General features: G+C 40.1%; 1 protein-coding gene across 1 annotated transcript in view; it reads right to left on the reverse strand.

Annotated features, from left to right (window-relative positions):
* Positions 1-2,468: 2,468 nt before the first annotated feature.
* man1a1 (mannosidase alpha class 1A member 1) overlaps positions 2,469-23,717 on the reverse strand; it is a 432,971-nt gene continuing 411,722 nt past the window's right edge. The window contains exons 8-12 of the mRNA XM_033021184.1: positions 22,279-22,394; positions 19,602-19,821; positions 17,112-17,284; positions 10,231-10,346; positions 2,469-3,708 (exon numbers count right to left, since the gene is read on the reverse strand). Coding sequence (XP_032877075.1) covers positions 3,597-3,708; positions 10,231-10,346; positions 17,112-17,284; positions 19,602-19,821; positions 22,279-22,394 — 737 coding nt within the window. The 3' untranslated portion in view covers positions 2,469-3,596. The remainder of the gene's footprint in view (positions 3,709-10,230; positions 10,347-17,111; positions 17,285-19,601; positions 19,822-22,278; positions 22,395-23,717) is intronic.

The following is a 23,717-nucleotide window of genomic DNA, read 5'->3' on the forward strand; positions in this document are numbered from 1 at the left end:
GCTGGGAGCTCGTTGATAGCACTGGTTTTCGCCGGATCAGTTTTTAGGCCATTTTTAGTGAACACATGGCCTATGTACTTCACCTCACTTACCCTGAATTTACATTTTTGAGGGTTTAACGAGGTAAATGACCTTGGCGCGATCCAAGAAAGTAAAAGCAAGTATCTAACTATTCACAATGTTAGTGTCAGGAAATATTTTTTCAATGTGATCCAACAAGATAGTCTGAACTCTGGACACACATTAACACCCTGGTACACCACAAACTAACCTTAATCCAGCAGTGTAAATGTACTTCAAAATGCTGAAAAGATATCCAGCAAGTTCCCCTCTATATTCATGATCATGGGATAGGAGCAGAATTAGGCCATTTAGCCCATCGTCTACTCTGCCATTCAATTGTGGCTGATCTATCTCTCCCTCTTAACCCCATTCTCCTGTCTTCTCCCCATGACCCGTGACACCCGTGCTAATCAATAATCTATCTATCTCTGCCTTAAAAATAAACATTGATTTAGCCTCAACAGCCTTCTTTTTGCAATGTTCAACAATTTGAATTTTGTAATGACTGTGCTGTTATGTTTTGAAATATGTATTACATAATAAATGATAGTTAAAAATAAATCTGAACATATTAAGTGGAACATGGGTAGAATCTTCCAAAAGCTTTGTGCTGCTAATCACTTTGAAAGCCTTCTTCAGTGTGCTCAATTAATTTTCTTCCTTTAAGATGTAACCTTTGTGCAAGTTCAGATATAATGCATTGATTTACGTTAACTTCAATTTTTTTATGTTGGGAGTAAATGTCAAGATTTCTCTAAATCATGTTTTGAATTTTTAGTTAGGCTAAACAACTTTTATGAGTTTTAAGAATGAAAAACAGCTCAGTAATAACAAAAAATCTATGGTGTCGCGTACACAGGCTGGGGAAGGTGGAGAGGGTGAGCAAGGGAGCAAGGCAGACCAGTGGAATTGAGCCACTGTTTGAAAGCTAAAACTAGTTTGTCTCAAAAGCAATAGGCATAGGTCTAATATAGAATAGCTCAAAACTGGAGTAAATCATGGGGGAAAAGATTGAGTGTAAATTGGGATCCTCTGAGCAGCCAGCACTTTTCTTCTGGGTGCTGGGACCATCTATGTTAATCGTGGGAGGGAATGAAAGAGATACCGAACGACAATAAGTGGATGCCAAATTCATGATGAATGATGGGCTAGTGGCTTAATACAATCTTATTGGTTTATTTATAACTTATTTAAATCTTTGTGTAAGAACGAACTGTAGATGCTGGTAAAACTAAGTTAGACACAAAATGCTGGAGTAACTCAGCAGGTCAGGCAGCATCTCAGGAGAGAAGGAAAGGGAAGGTTTCGATTGAGACCCTAATTTAAAAATCTTTATTCCTCTCTCAATCAAATCAACCAAATAATCCATCAAATCAGTTGTTTCAGCAGTTTTATTTTATGTTGTTATTCTTGATTCAAGGCTATCAAAACGAGTGGATTGAATCTTTCTCTTTAATTGTCAGTATATGGGCATTTGTGACAAAGCTGGTATTTTGCACCCATCACTAATTTTCCTTTTGAGGTCGCTGCCCATCACCATTGTACAGCTGCTCTATTACAGCTACTACTTTAGACATCATGCAATCACAGAGTATTGACTGGGTCAAAATGGTAGGTTTCTTATCAATGATGCCGAAAGGCTAATAAAGGAACAAAGATAATGTTGGAGTTTCATTTAGAGACACAGCATGAAAACAGGTCCTTCAGCTGACTGAGTCTATGCCAACCATCATTTACCCATTCACGTTAGTTCCATGTTATCCAAATTATGTATTCTCCCCTAGACACACGAGGAGCACTTTACAAATACAGATTAACCCACAAATCTGTATGCCAATGGGATGTGGGTGGAAACTGGAGGACCTTGGGAAAACCCATGCGATCACAGGGAGAACGTACAAACACTGTTTGCTGTATGATACACAATGCTCTTTAATCACCACTGACCATGCATTAACAGTTAAAATCCAATGTGATTAGTTAAGATTTGCATAATTCTTCAGAACCTGGATATATCAGCAATTTCCCAGTAAGTTGAAGAATCCTGCAGTTTCTTACTTCAGCTGGGAAATCAGCTGCAGAACAACGTGTCAGTTAGGAGGGAGGCAAATTACTGAGAATGTTTGAGCTGAGCTAACCAGAATATTCTTCTCCAGAACTGCAAATCCTATTTCTTGTCAAATTTTCTGATTCCGGTTCCCATTATTTGCTTATCCCTTCTTCTAACCCATCCATTATCAGCCAGTCAGCTAAGTAGCTCCATTAATAACCTATTCTCAATACTTTCCTTGAATTCCACTTTTTTGGCCACCAATTTGGTCATCTATGTTATCTATGGTCACTTTGCGCCCTTCAATGTGAAATTTGATGTTTTGTCTCATCACAATATATGCTCACAACAAAAATGGCTTTTCATTTTCATTTATTTTTTATCGAAGGTGTCCAGGAAGGAATGTAGAAACCGTCGGAGAATTATGATCACACAATATGTATAAAATAATATCAAATGTTTCCAGACCGTACACACGCACGCACACAAGCATACAGAGTGCCAACGGTAACCATCAGAGAAATATAACTGAGTTTTTAAATTGGCTCAAGATGGGAAATGTTCTTGAATTCATGTCAACCAACGACATTTTCGGTGGTGACACGTTACCTGCATGTGTAAATGTGAGAAGAAAGTAAACATTTTAAACACTCTGCTCACAATGGCTGAGAATCGTTCATTAATTAAAATACCAATTCTTTAGATAATGTATCTATCACCATACATTTCATAATTGCTTTAGAAAACATACATAAAAATATTTTTATTTTTGTTGAAGTCGACAGTCAAACAATTTACAACATTAGAGGCTCATATAAAGGGAATGTTTTAATTTGCAGAAGAAATACACAAATAGATAGTGTAAAAATAAATCAAAATACAGAAGAGGTGAAATAAATTCACATATTGAATATCTGCCATATTTTAAAAGATCTGTCAAGTGCAATATTTGTCCTTTGGGTCCATTCCAAACCATCAAGTTGGAACTTCAATAATTCACTATATCACCTCTTACAAGATTTTTGATTTCCTCAACTTCAGATATCAAACAAATTACCAGACATACACATTTATGATTTATCCAACACACCAATCTTCATCTGTACTATATGAAATAGGGAAAAATAAAATTTAGCATATATATCAAGATCTCATTTTATAATTGTCAATTAAGCCAAATTTTTAATTTATATTTTTTATTTAATAAATTTGTGGCTTAGGAACAAACAAAAGCAAAAAAAAATGGTTCTTTATGAATAAATCTCTGGATATTAAATTAATTATGGCGTTTTTGCAACATGGCAAAAATTGCAGCTCAAAGCAGACATCTCCTCACAGAGGAGGTTAGAGTTGTTGCAGTCTCCTGCAGTCTTGTATTGGTTATATGGCAGCATGCATGTTGCATATTATAATTTATTTTGCTTTGTTTTACATTAGGATTAAAATAATGAATATTTAGACGTCCAAAATATTTGCATTGATTTTACTGAATTTTGTCACTTTTGCGTATGATTGGTAATGGATGAGCTTCAGAGTTGAATATCCAGTGATCCAGTGAAAGGAGGTCATCTTCAGAGAACATCAAATAAAGATATCTGAAGACAAACAACATTGATTTATATTAATATGGATGGACACACCAACACGAGAACATCTTGATTTTGCAGAACATAAGATGCAGGAGTTTAACGCCATGCATAATTTTGGATTCCTCCACCGTTATTAACAATACTGTTCCATGAATAGGAGTTGTAAGTAACACATGTATTCAAAGTTGTCTTGAAGTCTAACGTAGATCTTAATTTGCCTTTAATCTATCAATTTAAGAAGCTTGTCATACCAATGTTCATAATCGACAGTCACACATAAGTCTCAATCAATAGTCTCAGCACATATTAATAATAATAATAATAAATTTTATTTATGGGCGCCTTTCAAGAGTCTCAAGGACACCTTACAAAAATTTAACAAGTAGAGGAAAAGCATGTAAGCGGAATAAAATAGTAGAGACATGACTAGTACACAAATTAAAGACAATATTCAATTCAAAACACAATATGAGGCAATTCAAGCACAGATGAAAAGGGAGGGGGACGTGGGGCTAAGGATAGGCAGAGGTGAAGAGATGGGTCTTGAGGCGGGACTGGAAGATGGTGAGGGACACTGAATTGTGGATCAGTTGGCGGAGGGAGATCCAGAGCCTGGGAGCTGCCCTGGAGAAGGCTCTGTCCCCAAAACTGCGGAGGTTGGACGTGGATGGAGAGGAGGCCGGCTGATGTGGATCTGAGGGACCATGAGGGTTGGTAGGGGGAGAGGAGGTCAGTGAGATATGGGGGGGGGGGGGCAGATGGTGGAGGGCTTTGTAGGTGAGGACCAGGATTTGGTAGGTGATCCGGTGGGAGATGGGAAGCCAGTGAAGTTGTTTGAGGACTGGAGTGATGTGATGCCAGGATTTGGTGTGGGTGATGAGTCGGGCGGCTGCGTTCTGGACCAGTTGGAGTTGGTTGATGTAGGTGGAGCTGATGCCAAGGAGAAGTGAGTTGCAGCAGTCCAGTCAGGAGGAGATGAAGGCATGGATGAGTCTTTCAGCAGCGGGAGGTGTGAGAGAGGGTCTGATTTTGGCGATGTTGCGGAGGTGAAAGAAGGAAGTTTTAATGACATGGCGGATGTGAGGCTCAAGGGAGAGGGTGGAATCAAAGATCTCGCCAAGGTTGCGGGCCTGGGGAGATGGGGAGACAGTGGTGCCGTCGATGGTGAGAGTGGGGTTATTGATTTTGCTGAGTGTGGATTTGGAGCCTATGAGGAGGAATTCTGTTTTATCGCTGTTGAGTTTGAGGAAATTATGTTGCATCCAGGTTTTTATAGCTGACAAACAGGTGTTGATATGGGAGAGGGGGGGGGGGGGGGGTTGGGGGGGGATTTGGTGCCGAGGTAGATCTGGGTGTCATCGGCGTAACAGTGGAAGTCCAGGTTGAAGTGGCGGAGTATCTGACCAAGGGGGAGGATGTAGATGATGAAGAGGAGGGGGCCGAGTACGGAGCCTTGGGGAACGCCTTGAGTGACTGTGGCTGTAGCAGAGGTGTGGTTATGGAGAGAGATGAAGTGGGATCTGTTGGAAAGGTAGGAACGGAGCCAGCTGAGTGCAGAACCTTCAATGCCGAGGTCTTTGAGTCTGGTGAGCAAGATGTTATGGTTCACTGTATCGAAGGCTGCGCTCAGGTCGAGGAGGATGAGGAAGTTGAGGGAACCAGTGTCAGCAGAGGTGAGGAGGTCGTTGAGGACTTTGAGGAGAGCAGTTTCTGTGCTATGGAGGGGGCGAAAGCCAGATTGGAGGGGTTCAAATAGGTTATACGCAAGGAGGTGGGAATGAAGTTGTGACGCAACGATACGCTCAAGGGTTTTTGAAAGAAAGGGGAGGTTTGAGATTGGGCGGTAGTTAATGAGAGAGGAGGGATCGAGACCAGGTTTCTTTAAGATTGGTGTGACAGCAGCAGTTTTGAAAGCGGAGGGGACAATTCCATGGGACAATGAGGAGTTGAGGAGATTAGTGAGGTAGGGGCAGAGAACGGGGAGGCAGGACTTCAGCAGGGGAGTGGGGAGAGGGTCGAGGGAGCAGGTAGTGGGTTTGGAAGAGCTGATGAGTTTGGTGATTTCAGTAGGGGTGACCAGGTCAAACTGGGAGAGGAAGCAGTGTGGAGGAGGGGTAAGGAGGTCAGTGGAGATGTTGAAAGGAGGGGCCTTGGTAGGTGGTGGAGTAGATGCTGGGGAGTCGGGTACAGGGGATAAAGATTGATAGATGGTGCTGATTTTATCAGCGAAAAAGTGGAGGAATGAGTTGCAGAGATCCGAAGTAGAGGTAGGGAGAGTGTTGGCTCGAGGCTTGAGGAGGTTGCCCACTGTGGAGAAGAGGGTTCTGTGGTTTAGGCAGGGGTCGGTAAATATGGAGGAGAGGTAGGCAGATTTTGCAGCAATGAGGGCATCTTTGTAATCAGTGAGGTGGAGTTTGTAAGCTTCATGGTGGACTGTGAGAGATGATTTCTTTGTGAGTCATTCAAGTCGGCGACCAGTCTGTTTCAGCTTACAAAGTGCAGGTGTGTACCAGGGTGAAGATGTGTTGAAAGTTACGGTACTTGTTTTGAGGGGGGCCAGAATGTTAAGGGAGGTAGACAAGGTGGAGTTGAGATGGTTTGTGAGATCATCAGGTGAGATATGGGTTGAGTCCAGGGGGAGAGTGGTGGAGAGCAGGTCAGAGAGATGGTGGGGATCGATGGATTTTAGATTACGGAAGGTGATTTCTCGGAGGAAGCGGGGGCGAGGTGTCGGAGAAGGGATAGTGAACCGTATAAGCTTATGATCAGAGAGGGGGAAGAGGCATGGATGGAGGTCGAGTACTGGTTGATTTGTGGAGCAGACCAGGTCATATTAGTGGTCTTTTTCATCATTTAAAATTTCACATCAAATGGGAAGCTGTGTACAATTTCTTCACTGATATATTGTGAATATCTTCTATATATTTTATAAGCCCTTTAGTGTGAACATAAGAACATAATCTTCTTTGTTTAACTTTTTTCAAGCAGCTAAGTTCATACTTGATTGGAAGAAGTAATACCTGTATTGTTTTATACATTTATAGAATGTACTGGCAGATTCATTAGTAAGAATGATGAAGCTGTCACCTAATCACTTGGCTAGTGCTGTAATCTGCAGCGGGCAAATAATGGCCACAAGTCTGTTTAGTTGAGTTGGGTCATAGTCAATTTCTGCTTGGAATCGATTTGCCCACCTTTGCACCTTAACCACCAAATATCACATTTTGGAAAATGTCCACATTCACTGCCTTTTGGAGAAGAGACTTGCTGACCAGCACTTTTCCGTAATTGAAACATTTTAAAGCAAGTCCTGGAACTCTGAACTATAAACAGGACATGCTGGACATATTCAGTAAGTCAGGCAGAATCTTTGCAGTGAGACTTAAACCTGAAATGTTAATTCTGTTTCTCTCCCCACTGATGCACTATGATATGTTTTGAGCTTATGTTTGAAGTAGTTCCTGACCACTCCAAATCATCTTTAATTTTATTATGGCCTTTTGAAATAGTCCCACATGGGCGACATTTTCGGCGACAGCCTGAAAAGAGGTTGTCGCGGCGTGGTCGGGGCGTGACGCGGGGTGACGCATGTAGTGTCACCCTGCCGCCCCTGGATTTTGGAATGTTCAAAATCTTCATGCGGCATCATGCGCCCTGTCACACGCTGATGTATGCTGTCCTGTGGTTGACGCCCGGTGATGCTGATGTTAAATAAACAAATGTTTTCTTTAAAAGTTATTGGTCCTTGGATTTATTGTAGATATGTTCATTTCCAATGTGCTTATTATACTTCGGTGTAACCTTCTTGTGTTGTGAAGGCGGGTGACGCGGAGTGTCGTAGCTTGACGTGATGGTGATGTGGAGTGTCGTACAACTTGACTTTTTTTGGGCGATGAGGGGCGTCAGTTGCTGTCGATCGCAGTCATCGGAAAAGTTGCAAAGTCGGACAGGCCCTTGACAGTATTTTTGTTGTTGAATCCCTTTCTATAACCCTTGATTAAATCATGCTCTGGCATCTAGACTCAAGTTGAAACAACATGTTAACCCAATCTACACTCTGAATTTTATCCTTGGAGCCGAGATATCATTCTTCTGAAACTGACCCCATCTCTAAGGTCAGTTCATCATTTTAGGATGAGTATAAGTATTCATTTAATTAAGTCTTTCCTTTTCTATTTACTTTTCTATTTCCCATCATAGTTCATTGTAAACCTTCAAAGATTTGAAGGAATAGATTGGAAAACAATACTTAAAAAGTAAATTGTAAGCTAATAAAATAAGGGTGAGGGTTAAAAAATCTCTCGTACATTCAGAAAGCTTACTAAAGAATTTCAAAATTGTGTTATACTGAGTATATCAGGCTATATAATCTGCAATGTATGAATAAGGCAGCAACGTCTGGTAACTTCACAAATGCAGTCATCTGAACGTTGCTGTCCTAGATATCCAGCTCTTCCACAGGGTTTGATGTTTCAATATCTCGCTGAGGCACTCACCACTAAAATACGCAGAACTGTGCGAACAGGTTAAACCTTTGTTGGATTAAAAGCATGATATGAGGATAGCATTTATTACTAACCCCTAGTTGTGCTTCAGAAGATGGTGATGAGTTGTTTCCCTGAAAACTGGAGATAATATAAAGAGTGTGCTGACAGAGAAGTGTTTGGGATTTTGGCTCAGGAATAAAAAACGAACAATAATATTTGTTCGAGTCAAAAAAATACATGTCTTGAAAGGCACTTTTCTGAGCAAGATGTTCCAAACTCTAGGGGTGAGTGTCGAGGAGGAAATACTAAAGGTAAAAGGACTTAGCAAACCCCTCTGCCTCCAGGACCTTCAAGATCATCTTCTGATCCAAAGTCCGCTCCATAGAGCAGGATGAGATGTACTCACACTTTCTCTTTCAAAAGGTTGACAGAGGGAACTCTATGATAAGCAGCTTTAAGGAAGAGGGAGACTGTGATGTCCTCCTAACCAGTCTAATGTCCTGCTGCCGAGGGGCTGAGTCCTGTCTAAGGACGTCTCAAAGGTTTGGGAATACAGCATTAGGAACTTTGACAATTTTTGGTGATGTATTGAACTGCTTAGAACAGCGAATGAAATAATGACATGTCCAGAATATATTACCGTGGAATATATTGTGGAGTTTATTATGGAAATAAAGTATTTTTTAAAACTTGCAAAACAATTTCCCACTGTTTTTCTTTATTCAAACTTGAAAGATATCTCCTGTTTACTTTATGTAAAAACTGCACACAGTTGCAAAAATATGAGAATGATATTGTCATTTTATTCTAGCTGTATTTGTAATTCATAGCAAAACATGTCACACATATATTGACACACAGGTATACGATACTGCCTGCTGTTACAGAATAACTAACAAGATAAACAGAAACAAGAATTGTAGTCATATATAGTAAATAATTTATAGTAAATAATTCAAAACAACCAAACTCCTCCAGAAAGTGAAAATAATTAATAATTCCTTTCAGTTCATGCAGCTTTTGTCACTATAATGAGGATGATGAATGGTACATGGCTATCCAAAAATGTTACTAGATATATTTATGTGGAAAAATATCCATAATGTATATGTGCAATTTTAATTAAGTCTACTGGTAGTTGAACTACTTATCATAATGTCAGGCGATGGCTTCCTGTTTTTACATCCAGAGAATTAGGGTAGAATATTTAGATGACATATTAATTATAATAAATTCTACAACTTCCACCAGAATTTCATTCTTCCCATCATTTCCCAATGCAATTGTGTCCCGGCAAGCAGGCCTGGCTTACTGACATGAACCTGGGCCTCTCTCGCTTTGGACTGACGATCCGCTCGCTGCAGACAGAGGACTCATTGGCTGTGGACTGACGATGGAGGACTGCCCTGGGCAGAGGATTCACTCGCCATGGTCAGAGGGCTAAGGATCACCTTCCACGGACCAACGACAGAGGACCCGCCGGTAGGTGCAGCCCATCCACTGCGGACTCCAATCCCGCCCCCGAGGCAGTAACGGGACCCGCGCCATCGAGGGCGAGTTGGGGCCCAAGACGTAGGTGGCCAGTCGAGAGCAAAGCAGGCTGGCAAGAATGAAGGCGGCACCCAGCGGGGGCCACTGAGAACTAAGGAAGACCCAGCAGGTCTGGGGTGGGACTGCCACATGCAGCGGCAAGTGGTAGATAGTTTGGTGAACTTTTGTAACTTTGTCACGTGGCGACCATTGTTTACTGACTTGTGTACGGTTTTACCGGGTTATGTGCAAAACAAAGCATTTCACTGTGCCTAGGTACATGTGACAATAAAGTATAATTAAATAATTGCATCAATTTAATGTACTTCAGACATCTACATTAATCAGAATTGGAAACTGAACCTCAGCCCAATATGCTTTCTGTTAAATAAAAATGATGTATTTTCCTTTTTAAATCTGCCTGTCAATTTCCAGTTATTAGTGCCAAAAATATTAACTACTAATATTATGGCACCATATTAATGCTTTTTAAAACTACTACTTTACTTACTTTAAAGTTTCAGCCAGGAAGAAACTCTGTTGCACATCATCATGAGTTGGTTGATTGGAATAAACATCTCTGATTCCAGAATATCCAGCAGCAACTCTGCAGTTCTTCTCAAGAGCCTAATTGGGAATAAGGCAACATAATTGATGTCGGATTGACAAATATAAAATCATCATTGTCAGCTTAACAACAAAATTACAAATCAAAATTGTAGTTCTCAACCATAGCATGCAGAAAACACACAGCAACTATCCATATTCATCACTTACATATATTGCTTACACAAAAGTACTTTTATGCAAAATCAAATATTTTTTCCCCCACGATGATTACACCGAATGAACTGAGAGATGAATCCCCTCGATATATTCAAGGAGAAGCCGGGCAAGAACTATGTGAAGGGTATGTTGATGGAGTGTGTGACGAATTGTGGGACAAGGCTTCTACGCAGCAGAAATTGTGCTCGGGACTTGTTAGGCTGTGCACCTGCTATTTATCGAGTAAATAATTATAGCATAATTATAAGGATAATCAGCCATGATCACATTGAATGGCGGTGCCGGCTCGATGGGCTGAATGGCCTACTCCTGCACCTACTGTCTATTAACATATTGACCATGAATTGTAAAATTAAATGAAAGAACAGAAATATGGAGACCATTTTGTTAGCATTAATATTGTTTATTAACATTTTGTTCATTCATGCTTTGTGAATTGATGCTTGAGGTAATTGTTGCCCTTGTATGAAAGAGCTAAAAATGGTTATTTAAGGGGAACAAATAACAGAGTGTTAAAATATAGACCCTTTATCTTGAGTTGGAGTGGTTGAACAGATTCAAAATTGTGGATGAAATGTATCCCTCTCCTTCCCACTACAAAGATTTTACAAAACAATTTTTAGCTCACTTGCTGAAAATGCATCTGGGTAAATCATGATCACACCACACAATTCATTGACATGCATTTACAGAAAAGAGTGCCTTTGTTATTTCTCAAATGCTCTCCCAGCAGCTAAATGGCGCACTTTAAATGTAATCCCATACCACTTTTAGCTGCTCTATTTAGAATAATTTACTTCCTCATAAGTATGACAGCAAGTGACATGATTTCTCAATTAAATTAATAACTTAACTGAGAAAATCTGCCTTTGTGTTCAATTATCTTTGGTCACAGTTTAAGGATAAGGGGTAGGCCATTTAGGACTGAGATGAGGAAAAACATTTTCACCCAGAGAGTTGTGAATCTGTGGAATTATCTGCCACAGAAGGCAGTGGAGGCCAATTCATTTTCAAGAGAGAGTTAGATTTAGCACTTAGGGCTAAGGGAATCAAGGGATATGGGGAAAAAGCCGGAACGGGGTACTGATTTTGGATGATCAGCCATACCATATTGAATGGCGGTGCTGGCTCGAAGGGCCAAATGGCCTACTCCTGCACCCATTTTCTATGTTTCTAATGCTTCACATTTTTGTATCATTAAGCAAATGGTTAAACAGTAATGGTCAATTAACTACAAATGCAGGAATACGAGCAGATTGATGAGAGTTCAAATGCGGGAGCTAGCACTCAGAGAGGCCCAGGAGCCGTTGGAGCAGGAGGAGCAGCGTCCTGGCGGTGAGCTAAAACGGAGCGCGAGGCTTTGTTTCACAGAGGCCCAGGAGCCGTTGGAGCGCACACTCTGCAACGGTCCATCACACTTCAAAGGAAGTGGTCTGGAGGAAGCCGCTGATTGATGGAAGCGGACTAGACGAAGCAGCTGATTAGGAGCAACCCCAGGTTTGTATTTCTGCTTTCTGGTTAAGGGTTCAGTGAGTTAAGGGTTAAGTGAGTTAAGGGTACAGTGCTTTTTAGTATAGGTACAGTTTAAAGGATTAAGATTTTTATAGTGCGAGTGAGTTGATTTAATTTGGGGGTAAGCCACGTCAGTTGAGATCGGCCCCATGGTTTGCTCATCCTGCAACATGTGGGAGATCAGGGATATGGTCGGTGTCCCTGGTGACTACGTTTGCAGGAAGTGTGTCCAGCTGCAGCTCCTGGCAGACCGCATTGAAAGGTTGGAGCTGCGGTTGGATTCATACTGGAGCATCCACGATGCTGAGAAAGTCGTGAATAGCACGTACAGTGAGTTGGTCACACCGCAGGTCAATGTTAAGCGGACAGAAAGGGAACGGGTGGCCACTAGCCAGCGTAGCAGTAGGCAGGTAGTGCAGGAGTCCCCTGCAGTCATCTACCTCCTAAACAGATATACCATTTTAGATACTGTTGGGGGAGATGGCTTATCAGGGAAGGCAGCAGCAGCCAATTTCATGGCACCGGGGGTGGCTCTGTGGCACAGGAGGGGAGGAAAAAGAGTGGAAGGGCTATAGTAATAGGGGATTCAATTGTAAGGGGAATAGATAGGCGTTTCTGCGGCCGCAAACAAGACTCCAGGATGGTATGTTATCTCCCTGGTGCAAGGGTCAGGGATGTCACTGAACGGCTGCAGAACATTCTGGAGGGGGAGGGTGAACAGCCAGTTGTCATGGTGCACATTGGCACCAATGATATAGGTAAAAAAACGGGATGAGGTCCTACAAGGTGAATTTAGGGAGCTAGGAGGTAAACTTAAAAGTAGGACCTCAAAGGTAATAATCTCTGGATTACTACCAGTGCCACATGCTAGTCAGAGTAGAAATAGGAGGATATTGCAGATGAATACGTGGCTTGATAAATGGTGCAAGGGGGATTCAAATTTCTAGGGCATTGGAACCAGTTCTGGGGGAGGTGGGACCAGTACAAACAGGACAGTCTGCACCTGGGCTGGAATGGAACCAATGTCCTCAGGGGAGTGTTTGCCAGTGCTGTCGGGGAGGATTTAAACTAATGTGGCAGGGGGATGGGAGCATGAGCAGAGAGACAGAGGGGTGTAAAATGAGGGTAGAAGCAATAGGTAGCAAGGTGAAAAGTAAAAGTGGCAGGCAGACAAATCCAGAGCAAAAATCAAAAAGGGCCACTTTTCAACATAATTGTATAAGGGGTAAGAGTGTTGTAAAAACAAGCCTGAAGGCTTTGTATCTCAATGCAAGGAGCATTCGTAATAAGGTGCATGAGTTGAATGTGCAGATAGTTATTAATGAATATGATATAGTTGGGATCATGGAGACATGGCTCCCCAGGGTGACCAAGGCTGGGAGCTGAACATCCAGGGATATTCAATATTCAGTAGGGATAGACAGAAAGGAAAAGGAGGTGGGGTAGCGTTGCTGGTTAGAGAGGAGATTAACGCAATAGAAAGGAAGGACATTAGCTTGGAGGATGTGGAATCGATATGGGTAGAGCTGCGAAACACTAAGGGGCAGGAAACACTAGTGGGAGTTGTGTACAGGCCACCTAACAGTAGTAGTGGAGTTGGGGATGGCATCAAACAGGAAATTAGAAATGCGTGCAACAAAGGTAAAACAGTTATAATGGGCGACTTCAATCTACATATAGATTGGGTGAATCAAATTGGCTGGGGTGCTGAGGAAGAGGATTTCTTGGAATGTATGCTGGATAGTTTTCTAAACCAACATGTAGAGGAACCAACGAGAGAGCACGCTATTCTAGACTGGGCATTGAGTAATGAGGAAGGGTTAGTTAGCAGTCTTGTTGTGCATGGCCCCTTGGGCAGGAGTGACCATAATATGGTTGAGTTCTTCATTAGGATGGAGATTGACATTGTTAATTCAGAAACAAGGGTTCTAAACTTAAAGAAAGGTAACTTTGAGGGTATGAGACGTGAATTGGCCAAGATAGACTGGCAATTGATTCTTAAAGGGTTGACGGTGGATATGCAATGGAAGGCATTTAAAGACTGCATGGGTGAACTACAACAATTGTTCATCCCAGTTTGGCAAAAGAATAAATCAAGGAAGGTAGTACATCCGTGGATAGCAAGGGAAATCATGGATAGTATCAAAACAAAAGATGAAGCATACAAATTAGCCAGAAAAAGCAGCCTACCAGAGGACTGGGAGAAATTCAGATTCCAGCAGAGGAGCACTAGTGGCTTAATTAGGAAAGGGAAAATAGATTATGAAAGAAAACTGGCAGGGAACATAAAAACTGACTGGAAAAGTTTTTATAGATATGTGAAGAGAAAAAGATTAGTTACAACAAATATAGGTCCCTTGCAGTCAGAAACAGGAGAATTGATCATGCGGAACAAGGACATGGCAGACCAATTGAATAACTATTTTGGTTCTGTCTTCACTAAGAAAGACATAAATAATCTGCCGGAAATAGCAGGGGACCGGGGGTCAAATGAGATGGAGGAACTGAGTGAAATTCAGGTTAGTCGGGAAGTGGTGTTAGGTAAATTGAATGGATTAAAGGCCGATAAATCCACCAGGGCCAGATAGGCTGCATCCCAGAGTGCTTAAGGAAGTAGCCCTAGAAATAGTGGATGCATTCGTGATAATTTTTCAAAACTCTTTAGATTCTGGAGTAGTTCCTGAGGATTGGAGGATAGCTAATGTAACCCCACTTTTTAAAAAGGGAGGGAGAGAGAAAACGGGGAATTACAGACCAGTTAGTCTAACATCGGTAGTGGGGAAAATGCTAGAGTCAGCTATTAAAGATGGAATATCAGCACATTTGGAAAGTGGTGAAATCATTGGACAAAGTCAGCATGGATTTATGAAAGGTAAATCATGTCTGACGAGTCTTATATAATTTTTCGAGGATGTAACTAGTAGTGGATAAGGGAGAACCAGTGGATGTGTTATATCTGGACTTTCAGAAGGCTTTCGACGGTCCCATATAAGAGATTAGTATGCAAACTTAAAGCACACTGTATTGGGGGTTCAGTATTGCTATTGGGTCACAGTTTAAGGATAAGGGGGAAATCTTTTAGGACCGAGATGAGGAAAACTTTTTTCACACAGAGAGTGGTGAATCTCTGGAATTCTCTCCCGCAGAAGGTAGTTGAGGCCAGTTCATTGGCTATATTTAAGAGGGAGTTAGATGTGTCCCTAGTGGCTAAAGGGATCAGGGGGTATGGAGAGAAGGCAGGTACAGGATACTGAGTTGGATGATCAGCCATGATCATATTGAATGGCGGTGCAGGCTCGAAGGGCCGAATGGCCTACTCTTGCACCTATTTTCTATGTATCTATGTTTCACATATTCAAAGATTTCTCGATATTGAGGAAATAAGGAACAGGTCGTTAGTGGAAGCAAGTGGCACCAAGGTAAAACACTTATTGAATGGAGGAGCAGACAAGAGGATCCACATTGCCGGCTTTTACTTCTTATATTCCTATGTAAACTCTATTACCATGCCAAGCCTCAGGGACTTTGCACCTTAAATTTTTGTTTTCGAAAAATAAACAGTCACTGGCCTGTATCCTTTTTAAATTATTAAGTAATGGCATAAAATCTCCCTCACCTGACTTGATGCTCCCTATCTGCAAAAAACATACATTTATGCATGTCTCATTGAGCAAACTAATCCCTTGAAATTTGGGTAAGATCCAAAAAAATGCTGTGTATATTCTTTTCTCTGTGCTTCCCTGGTCTTGTGATAGGAGATGAGGCTCAATCATCTAAAAACAGATTAGTGTGCAAATCTATGAGTTACTAACATTTCCATTACCATGAAGGATGATTATAAATTTAAGTTCCGACTCAGGATTCCGAATGACATAATGGCGAATTTAAATATTCAATGCTAAAAAAAAAAAATCTGCAGAACCCCTTTCGACTAGTTATAGAGTTGTACAATATAGAAACTGGCTATTCGGCACACTGGTTCAACGCTCATCATCATTCTAATCTACACGAATTTCACTTCCCCGCATTAATTCCGTATTGCTTGATGTCCTTCTCACACAAGTTTCTATCCAGATGCCTCTTAAATGTGGTTACTATTTCCGCCTCCACCATCGCCTCTGGCAGCTCATTTCAGTTACCAATAAATCTTTGTGTGAACATATTATCTCTCATATTTCCTATAAACTTCCTCCCTCTCACCTTAAACATGTAGCCTCAAGTTTTAGAGACCACTACCTTGAGAAAAAGACAGTGGCTATCTACCCTATCTATGCCTGATTTTATTACATCTATCTTGTTAGCTCTCAGCCTCCTTCACTCCAGGGAAAACATACTTAGCCAATCCAATGTTGGCTCTGAACCCAGCCTCACTTACCTCCTCTGGCAGCTTGTTCCATGCACCCCCCACCCACTGTGTGAAAAAGTGACCCCTCGGATTCCTATTAAATCTTTTCCCCTTCACCTTGAACCAATGTCCTCGATTCCCCAACTCTTGGTAAAAGACTCTGTGCCAAAGCTGCTAAATCCTAAACCTGAGATAACACTGCAGAAGAAAGAATAAGCCTGGATAATGTGGAGCTGTCAACAATGGGATCAAGTGAACCAGCAGTGTCATTCTAAAGGCAGCCTGATTCACTCAGTATTGGAATAAAAGTAATGGTTAAAGTTAGTACTGGACCACAAGTTATTAAATACAAATGCTGATCCTATCACAAGGGTTCCCAGCCTGGGGTACATTTTGCCTACCCAGGGGGTAAATTTGTTGATTCTGGATTTGTACATATTTTTTCTCATTGCCTGACTGTGTTTGGTTCTGGTTCTGTTCATCATTAGTTGTTCATAAATAAGTGAAATAACATTGTTATGTGCTATTAAAGTTGCCAGGAGTAAATGGGACAACAAAGGTTGGGAACCCCTGGTCTATCCAGTCATGCAAGAATACCATTTCTGAGGAACAAATAATGCCAAAAAATAAATATTTTATATGACTCCTTGATTGTGATTTTACTTATAACTATGAAAATTTAACTCATGTAATTTTAAAAAGCCTAAATGCTTTATTAAGCTCATGTTTTTAAATAGAAAAATGCATACCTGAACAGCTTCCCAACCCCACTCCCGATATTTGGGGTCGTGGGTTAGTCTCCACATGTACATATGCGTTTCAATCACCTCAGGGCGCAGAATGTAATATTTTTCATTTTGTCTTGTTGCAATAGCTTCAACACCTCCATCAAACCTGAAGGCCTCGGGACCTAACTTTGTGGCTGGAAATCAAGTATAAGCATTTGAAATGTGACTTGATGTTACCACTTATCAAAATTCCTTGCACCACAATGTTCACATTATCAAGCTGAGCATGAGTCATTTTCAAAGATATTTCCCTCAAAGATTAATTCACAGACTATATGAAAAAATAAATTAAATATAGATAAGAAAGACATTAAAAAGAAAAAGCTTTTACGAAAATCTTCAAATAAATTTTATTTAAAACAAGTCAGGAAGTGAATGCAAAATTCCGATCTAATGCAAGTTTATTTTTGGTTCTATGTTGTGGTGCAGTTTGTGGACGGATGCGAGGACATTAATGCATGCTCCATACCAGAATTATGCAAAGCAGTCATACCATGACGACTATGAGCATGCAATGTTAATTTGTTACCAGTCCTCTTATTTTGCATGGCACGATGGCACAGCGATAGAGTTGCTGCCTTATAGCGCTTGCAGCGCGGGAGACCCGGGTTCGATCCCCTCTACAGGTGCTGTTTGTACGGAGTTTGTACGTTCTCGCCGTGACCTGCATGGGTTTTCTCTGAGATCTTCGGTTTCCTCCCACACTCTAAAGAAGTGCAGGTATGTAGGTAAATTGGCTTGGTATATGTAAATATTGTCCCCAGTGTATGTAGGAGAGTGTTAATATGAGGTGATCGCTGGTCGGCGCAGACCCGGTGAGCCAAAGGACCCGTTTCCATGCTGTATCTCTAAACTAACCTAAACTCAAAGCTCCCGGTAACAACATTGTAATTGTCCAAAACCCACCTATCTCCTGCAGCAGAGAGAACTAAGGAGCCATATCCTGACCTCAAAGCTTTTGCATAGATTAGCTCTGTCCTGATGGTCGGCACTTGGAATGTAATATGACCAGAAGCACGATTAAAGGTGATACAGAGGAAGGAGGGCAAGCTGTTGGAAGTGTAAAAGACAAGAGGAATAAAAAGGTTCTCAACCAGAATATTGAGAGGAATTTTTTTTCTCTGGGTATATGCGGGGTACCTTTCTCTATTAAGGTTACATTCACCAAAATCTGCCACTTATTCCAGACACACTGCATGTCTCCTTTGAAAGGTGTAGACAGATTTGGAGTAGTTTAAACTAGTGAAGTTATGCTACCCACTCACAATGTTAGATTTCTTGCTAATGCAGCAGCTATTCATCAGCACGGTTAACACTAGCTGCACGGTGCCATCAAGTTAATTAGCAAACGGCATAGAGTTGGCAACTAGCCTGCAGTGGAGTTTTTGAGCATGACCTGATTCTATCTAATCACTCCTGTCCTCTTTCTGGGAGTGGAGGGTAGGTAGGAAGGAGGGACTATTGAATATACTCCTACTAAATCCTTAAATTGTTTATTAAACATTTGAGATATTTTATGGTTGTGATTTTTCACTCGCAATTTTCAAAATGATTTGTGGCGAGGTACCAAAGTTGATGATTTCAGTCTGCTTAATGTTTAACTGGAAGAAACTGTGGTTCATTCAGGCCTGATGGCCAGACTGCCAGAATGTGAAGGTTGGCAGAGGTGGTGGGGAGGTAGTGATAATGTATCACTCCAGGATTACAGTAAAGATGTCAGTAACACAATTGGCCACATTGACAAATAGCAATTAGCTTTAACTCCACAGTAGGTCATTTTATGGGATTTCACATCGTGAAAGTTATTCCACCCTCTTATTTACACCTTTAAACTAGACAAGCTCTTAGAACCATATAATTTTCTGTTCATATTATTTCAATGGCATTTTTCCCAGAGGCAGACATCCCCATGGTGTCTGGAGCAAATTATCTCATGATATCAGCTAAACTCTGGATCTGCATTTTAATCCTTCAACCAGCCTGGAGTTTTAATCCTTAGCAGAACCCAGCAGGAGGTGACAAACTGCAGTGCCCCATTATTCTCGCTATCTACCATCTGTCAGAACATACTTATTAGAAAGTTACTTCAAAATTTAAAGAAGTGATAAAATAGTGTTTGCTGCCCTGGAATAGGAAGGTTAAAAGTGATCAGGGCTCTGGGTCCTCAACAAAACAAACACCCTCGGATGATTAGGCTGTTTCTATGCTCTTTCATCTGTACATTATAAAGATCTTTACAGGAATTGCTACCATGCAGATTCCATAAAGGTGATAAAAGGATCAGATGCAACTGCAATGTAACCTGCCATTGTAATACTTTGTGTTTGGGGAATAGATACTTGAAGAAATTGCCAATAGACAAAGAGGCACAGCACCCAGCAAATAATTGGAAGGGAAGATCATTATTGAGAATAAAAGGATAATAAACATTACTCATCACATGAGTCTCACCTGTACGATCATAAGACTCATGGCAAGTATTTGCAATCTCAGCAGCCAGTTCCATGTGATGACCACTATTATCTTCAGGCGCGCCATCGGCCCCCAGTGCAAACATTCCTCCAGCAAAACAGGTCAGATGTCCCATCTTGTGCTCCAGTAAGCCACCTTTCCATTCAGCAATATATTTTAAGCCTCCATTGGATTTTCTAATCAAATGCTTCTCAATTGCCTTGGTAAATAAAGAGATATTGTCTCATGAGTTTTCTTGGTTATATATTTTGCAGTAATATAAATATTATTTCTGTTCAAATGAAAAATCTAGTGTGGACTTTGCTCTTTCACAGTGGGGGTCCTTGCAACAAATTATTAATCGGAGTTATTAATACTTTGGCCAATTTGAATGAATGTTTATTCTGTCCCTCAATGAATCACCCATTCTTCTGAGTTTCTGATATCATCAAACACAAATTACTTCAAAACTTTGCAATAAAACACTCCAAATCAGGGGTTGGGTCCAGCTAAGAATCATTTGTCCACCTCCTTTATTTTGAGTGTGACTTCCAGAAAGGGGTACAAGTAAATTAAATATATTACTGGTATGATTATATTGCTAACATTACTGACTTAAGCCTATTTATACTAATTACATTGGTTAGTTACTTGAAGGTGTGCTGTACCAGCTTACGTTCACCTCTGTTTACAAAGTGATTTAACACTTTTGGAATAGAGTCATTTACATTATGCCAGATGGGCTGATGTATCAGTGTGAAATCTCATGGGCACAATATCCTTTCTGTCAATTCTTCAATAGTCAAATAAAAAAAATGGAACTACAACACTTTATCTCTGGTAAGTATGGCAACAATCTATGTTATGAAAAAAAATACAAAACTCTTTCAATGGCTTGGATCAAACAAATCAGGGATGTTAAAATTGGCCTGAATTATTGAATTTATTAACACAAATGCTGCATGCATTTTTTTGAATGAACAAAAATGTAGATCTTGGGTTTTGTTTAAAGATAAACCTTGTATTTATATTCAATGTTACATATTGATATCATACCAAGCATTGAACAGCCAATGGGAGACCAATGAGGTCTAGATACAAGATAGACACAAAAAGCTGGAGTACTGTAACTCAGAGGGGCAGGCAGCATCTCTGGAGAGAAGGAATAGATACAGTCGTAATGCATGGAAACATAAAGTGTTCCCACAAACATCTGTGAAATGAACAGATAATCAGTTTCAGAAATGTGGCTGATGGTTAACTATCAGACAGAATTCCAGGGAAACGCGTTGATCTTTTTGAATAGTGTCATTTACATTTTGCCAGAAGGGCAGATATATCAGTGTAAAATCTCATGGGACAAAACAGCAAAATGTTGGCATACAATATCGAATTGGCTGTATGGACAATATGCCCAAATCTTTGCAACGGAGTTTGAACCCATGACCTCTATCTCATATGTAGGAGTGTTACCAATAAGTCAAGGCTGGCATATTAATATTGAGAATATAGCTAGATGCAATATTTCAATTTAACATACACATAACGTAAACGTGTGCATGCACCGTGCATGTACCACAGTGCTACCTGATTTAATATGTTGCAGGAATTGCGCTAAAAATGTGAAATTCAGGTAGCAAACTGAAAATAAAATTCACATCCATAGTTAAAATAATCAGGAATATGTAGCCAAATTGTCCTGCCCTGATCTTAGAGTTGCATGAAACTTTAGCAGAGAAGCAAATGACAATTACACCAAACCCACTGTGATAACAGATTTCAGCTAAATATTATGCAATGGCTTTGCTTGTTCAAGTACATTTAGCACACTGGAATTCATGTAGTACCAGGTTAATTGAAGGGAAACAGATACACATGCAATCTGCAAATAGAAAGAACTGCAGATGCTGTTTTTACAAAAAAAAAGACAGCGCTGGAGTAATTCAGTGGGTCAGGCTTCATCTCGGAAGGATGTGGATAGGTAACATTTTGGGTTGTGACCCTACTTCAGACTCAATCTGAAGAAAGGTCTCAACCCAAAATGTCACCTATCCACTTACTCCAGAGATGCTGCCTGATCTTCTGAGTTACTCCAGCACTTTGTATTTTATTGTAAACTCGTTTAGTCTTGGTCAAGAAATAGAATTATACAGTATCTCAGTTCAGTCATATTGCATTTATTCATTTGAAAGAAGTCTAAAAACAATAATTGATGTTTTTTCAATGAACCTAAGCTATATAAAAAGTTCTTGCAGTAAATATAGATAATATTGCAAATTGGAATTTACAATGCACTAAGGTTTCATTGTTATACAGAATTCATTATTCATTTCATTTATTACTTGGGTAACTTCTTATTTTATTAAAGTGACATGGTCTTTTGTAATGTTAAAGTGTTCTGCACAATATCCTTTGATGTGCAAGATAAATTCCTTTATTGAGATAGATTGCTGTATCATTCTGTAAATGGGGGTAAAGAAAGCATACATAAAGCAACAGTTCGGCGCAAGTACTTATCAAGTTTAAAATAAATCCATAATATATTTAAGTTATAATTTATAACGTCATATATAAGCACCCAATGGTTTAGATTTTCTGCATTTCTTTTCATTTTATGAACTATATATGCACTTGTATTGTCAAGAGACTAGGCAGAAGATTAAAATGCTGTGTTTACCTGAACCGCATCATAATACATTTTCCGGGCTTCTTCATCAGTCTTGTCTGACATCAACCATGCCTTGAGCAAATATTCATAAAAGCTGTCTCCAAGCCCTCCAATAGATACGTGATCTGAAAAAACAGGTACATTAACCAGCAAGTTCTGACAGATATTCTCAAAATGAAGCACAGTGTGAGGCTATAAAATCATTCTCCCGCTTACAGCATATTACTGACAGTTCATATATTAACTAATGTTATAGCCGAAGCCAGGAAAAATGAAATAATTCCAAGCACAGATTAAAAATCTGAGTTCTTTTTCAGCACAAAGCACCATTGTGTAATATTTAGTAATTATTCCCATAAAACAGTCCAACCCATTTTAGCTTGACACTTGCAGATGCTAATTGTTTAGATTTCAACAATCCCTTGCATTTAGAGGGAAACTGTAAACATGAAACATCCTTAGGTGATTTACAAGAGAATAATAACACAAAGTGGGAGGCCAAGCCAAATAGATAGATATTAAGGCAAGTGATCAAAGACCTGGTCAAATAAATAGGTTTAAAAACATTCTCAATGGATGAAGGAGATTTAAGGGAATTCCAAGGTTAAGGCTTTAGCATCTGAAGGAATGGGTGCTAATGATTAAAATAATTATTTAGGGAGTGATTAAAATAAGTGAAACACAAGGGCCCAGAATTAGAAGTGTGCAAATTACAGAGTTAAGGTGAGGCAAGATTGCGGAGGAATCTGCCAAGAAGAATGAGAATTTCTTATTTAAATCATGCAGGCCAAAGCAGTAGGTGACTGGTAAGGATGGTGGAACATTGGTCAATGAATTTTGTGGAAGACCTTGAATTTACGAATGGTAGAATGGGGAGCATGAAATAGTTTAGTCCAGGCGATGATAGAACAAGCAAACCTTCCAATATTAATCCTTGGAACGGTTTGATTAATAATGCTTTCATATTTTAAAATAATACTGTTTAAAAAAAACTTTTAAAAACTGATCCATCAGACTAAAATTGGTACCAATAATGCAGTTAAAGATGTGTTAATCTCTGACCACCATTTAAGATTACATTTAGAATAAATCTCAGATTAAGCAATCATCAAAAGATTGGTTGAAATATTTTCATGCATATTACTGTCTGCAATTCATATGCAGTTACCACATACAGACTGCAGACATGCACAGCAAAGTACAACTGGAAAACATGTGGGCTTAAAATCATACACAGTCTGCCAGGACAGAGAGTATGTGGTGCATGTTAGTTAAAAAAAAAAAGTTGAATATTATAAAAGGCTACTGAAAGTTTTGAAAGCAGCCAATTGCTGAAATTGTATATATTTTTTAAATTCACACTTCACTTACTTTAAGCACTGCATTACATTTAGCCCACGTTAACCTTCGTCAAGAGTTATTCTAGCAACTTCACATTATTAGTCACA

The sequence above is a fragment of the Amblyraja radiata genome, chromosome 5 (assembly GCF_010909765.2).
Source record: "Amblyraja radiata isolate CabotCenter1 chromosome 5, sAmbRad1.1.pri, whole genome shotgun sequence".
In the NCBI taxonomy this organism is placed as follows: Eukaryota; Metazoa; Chordata; class Chondrichthyes; order Rajiformes; family Rajidae; genus Amblyraja; species Amblyraja radiata.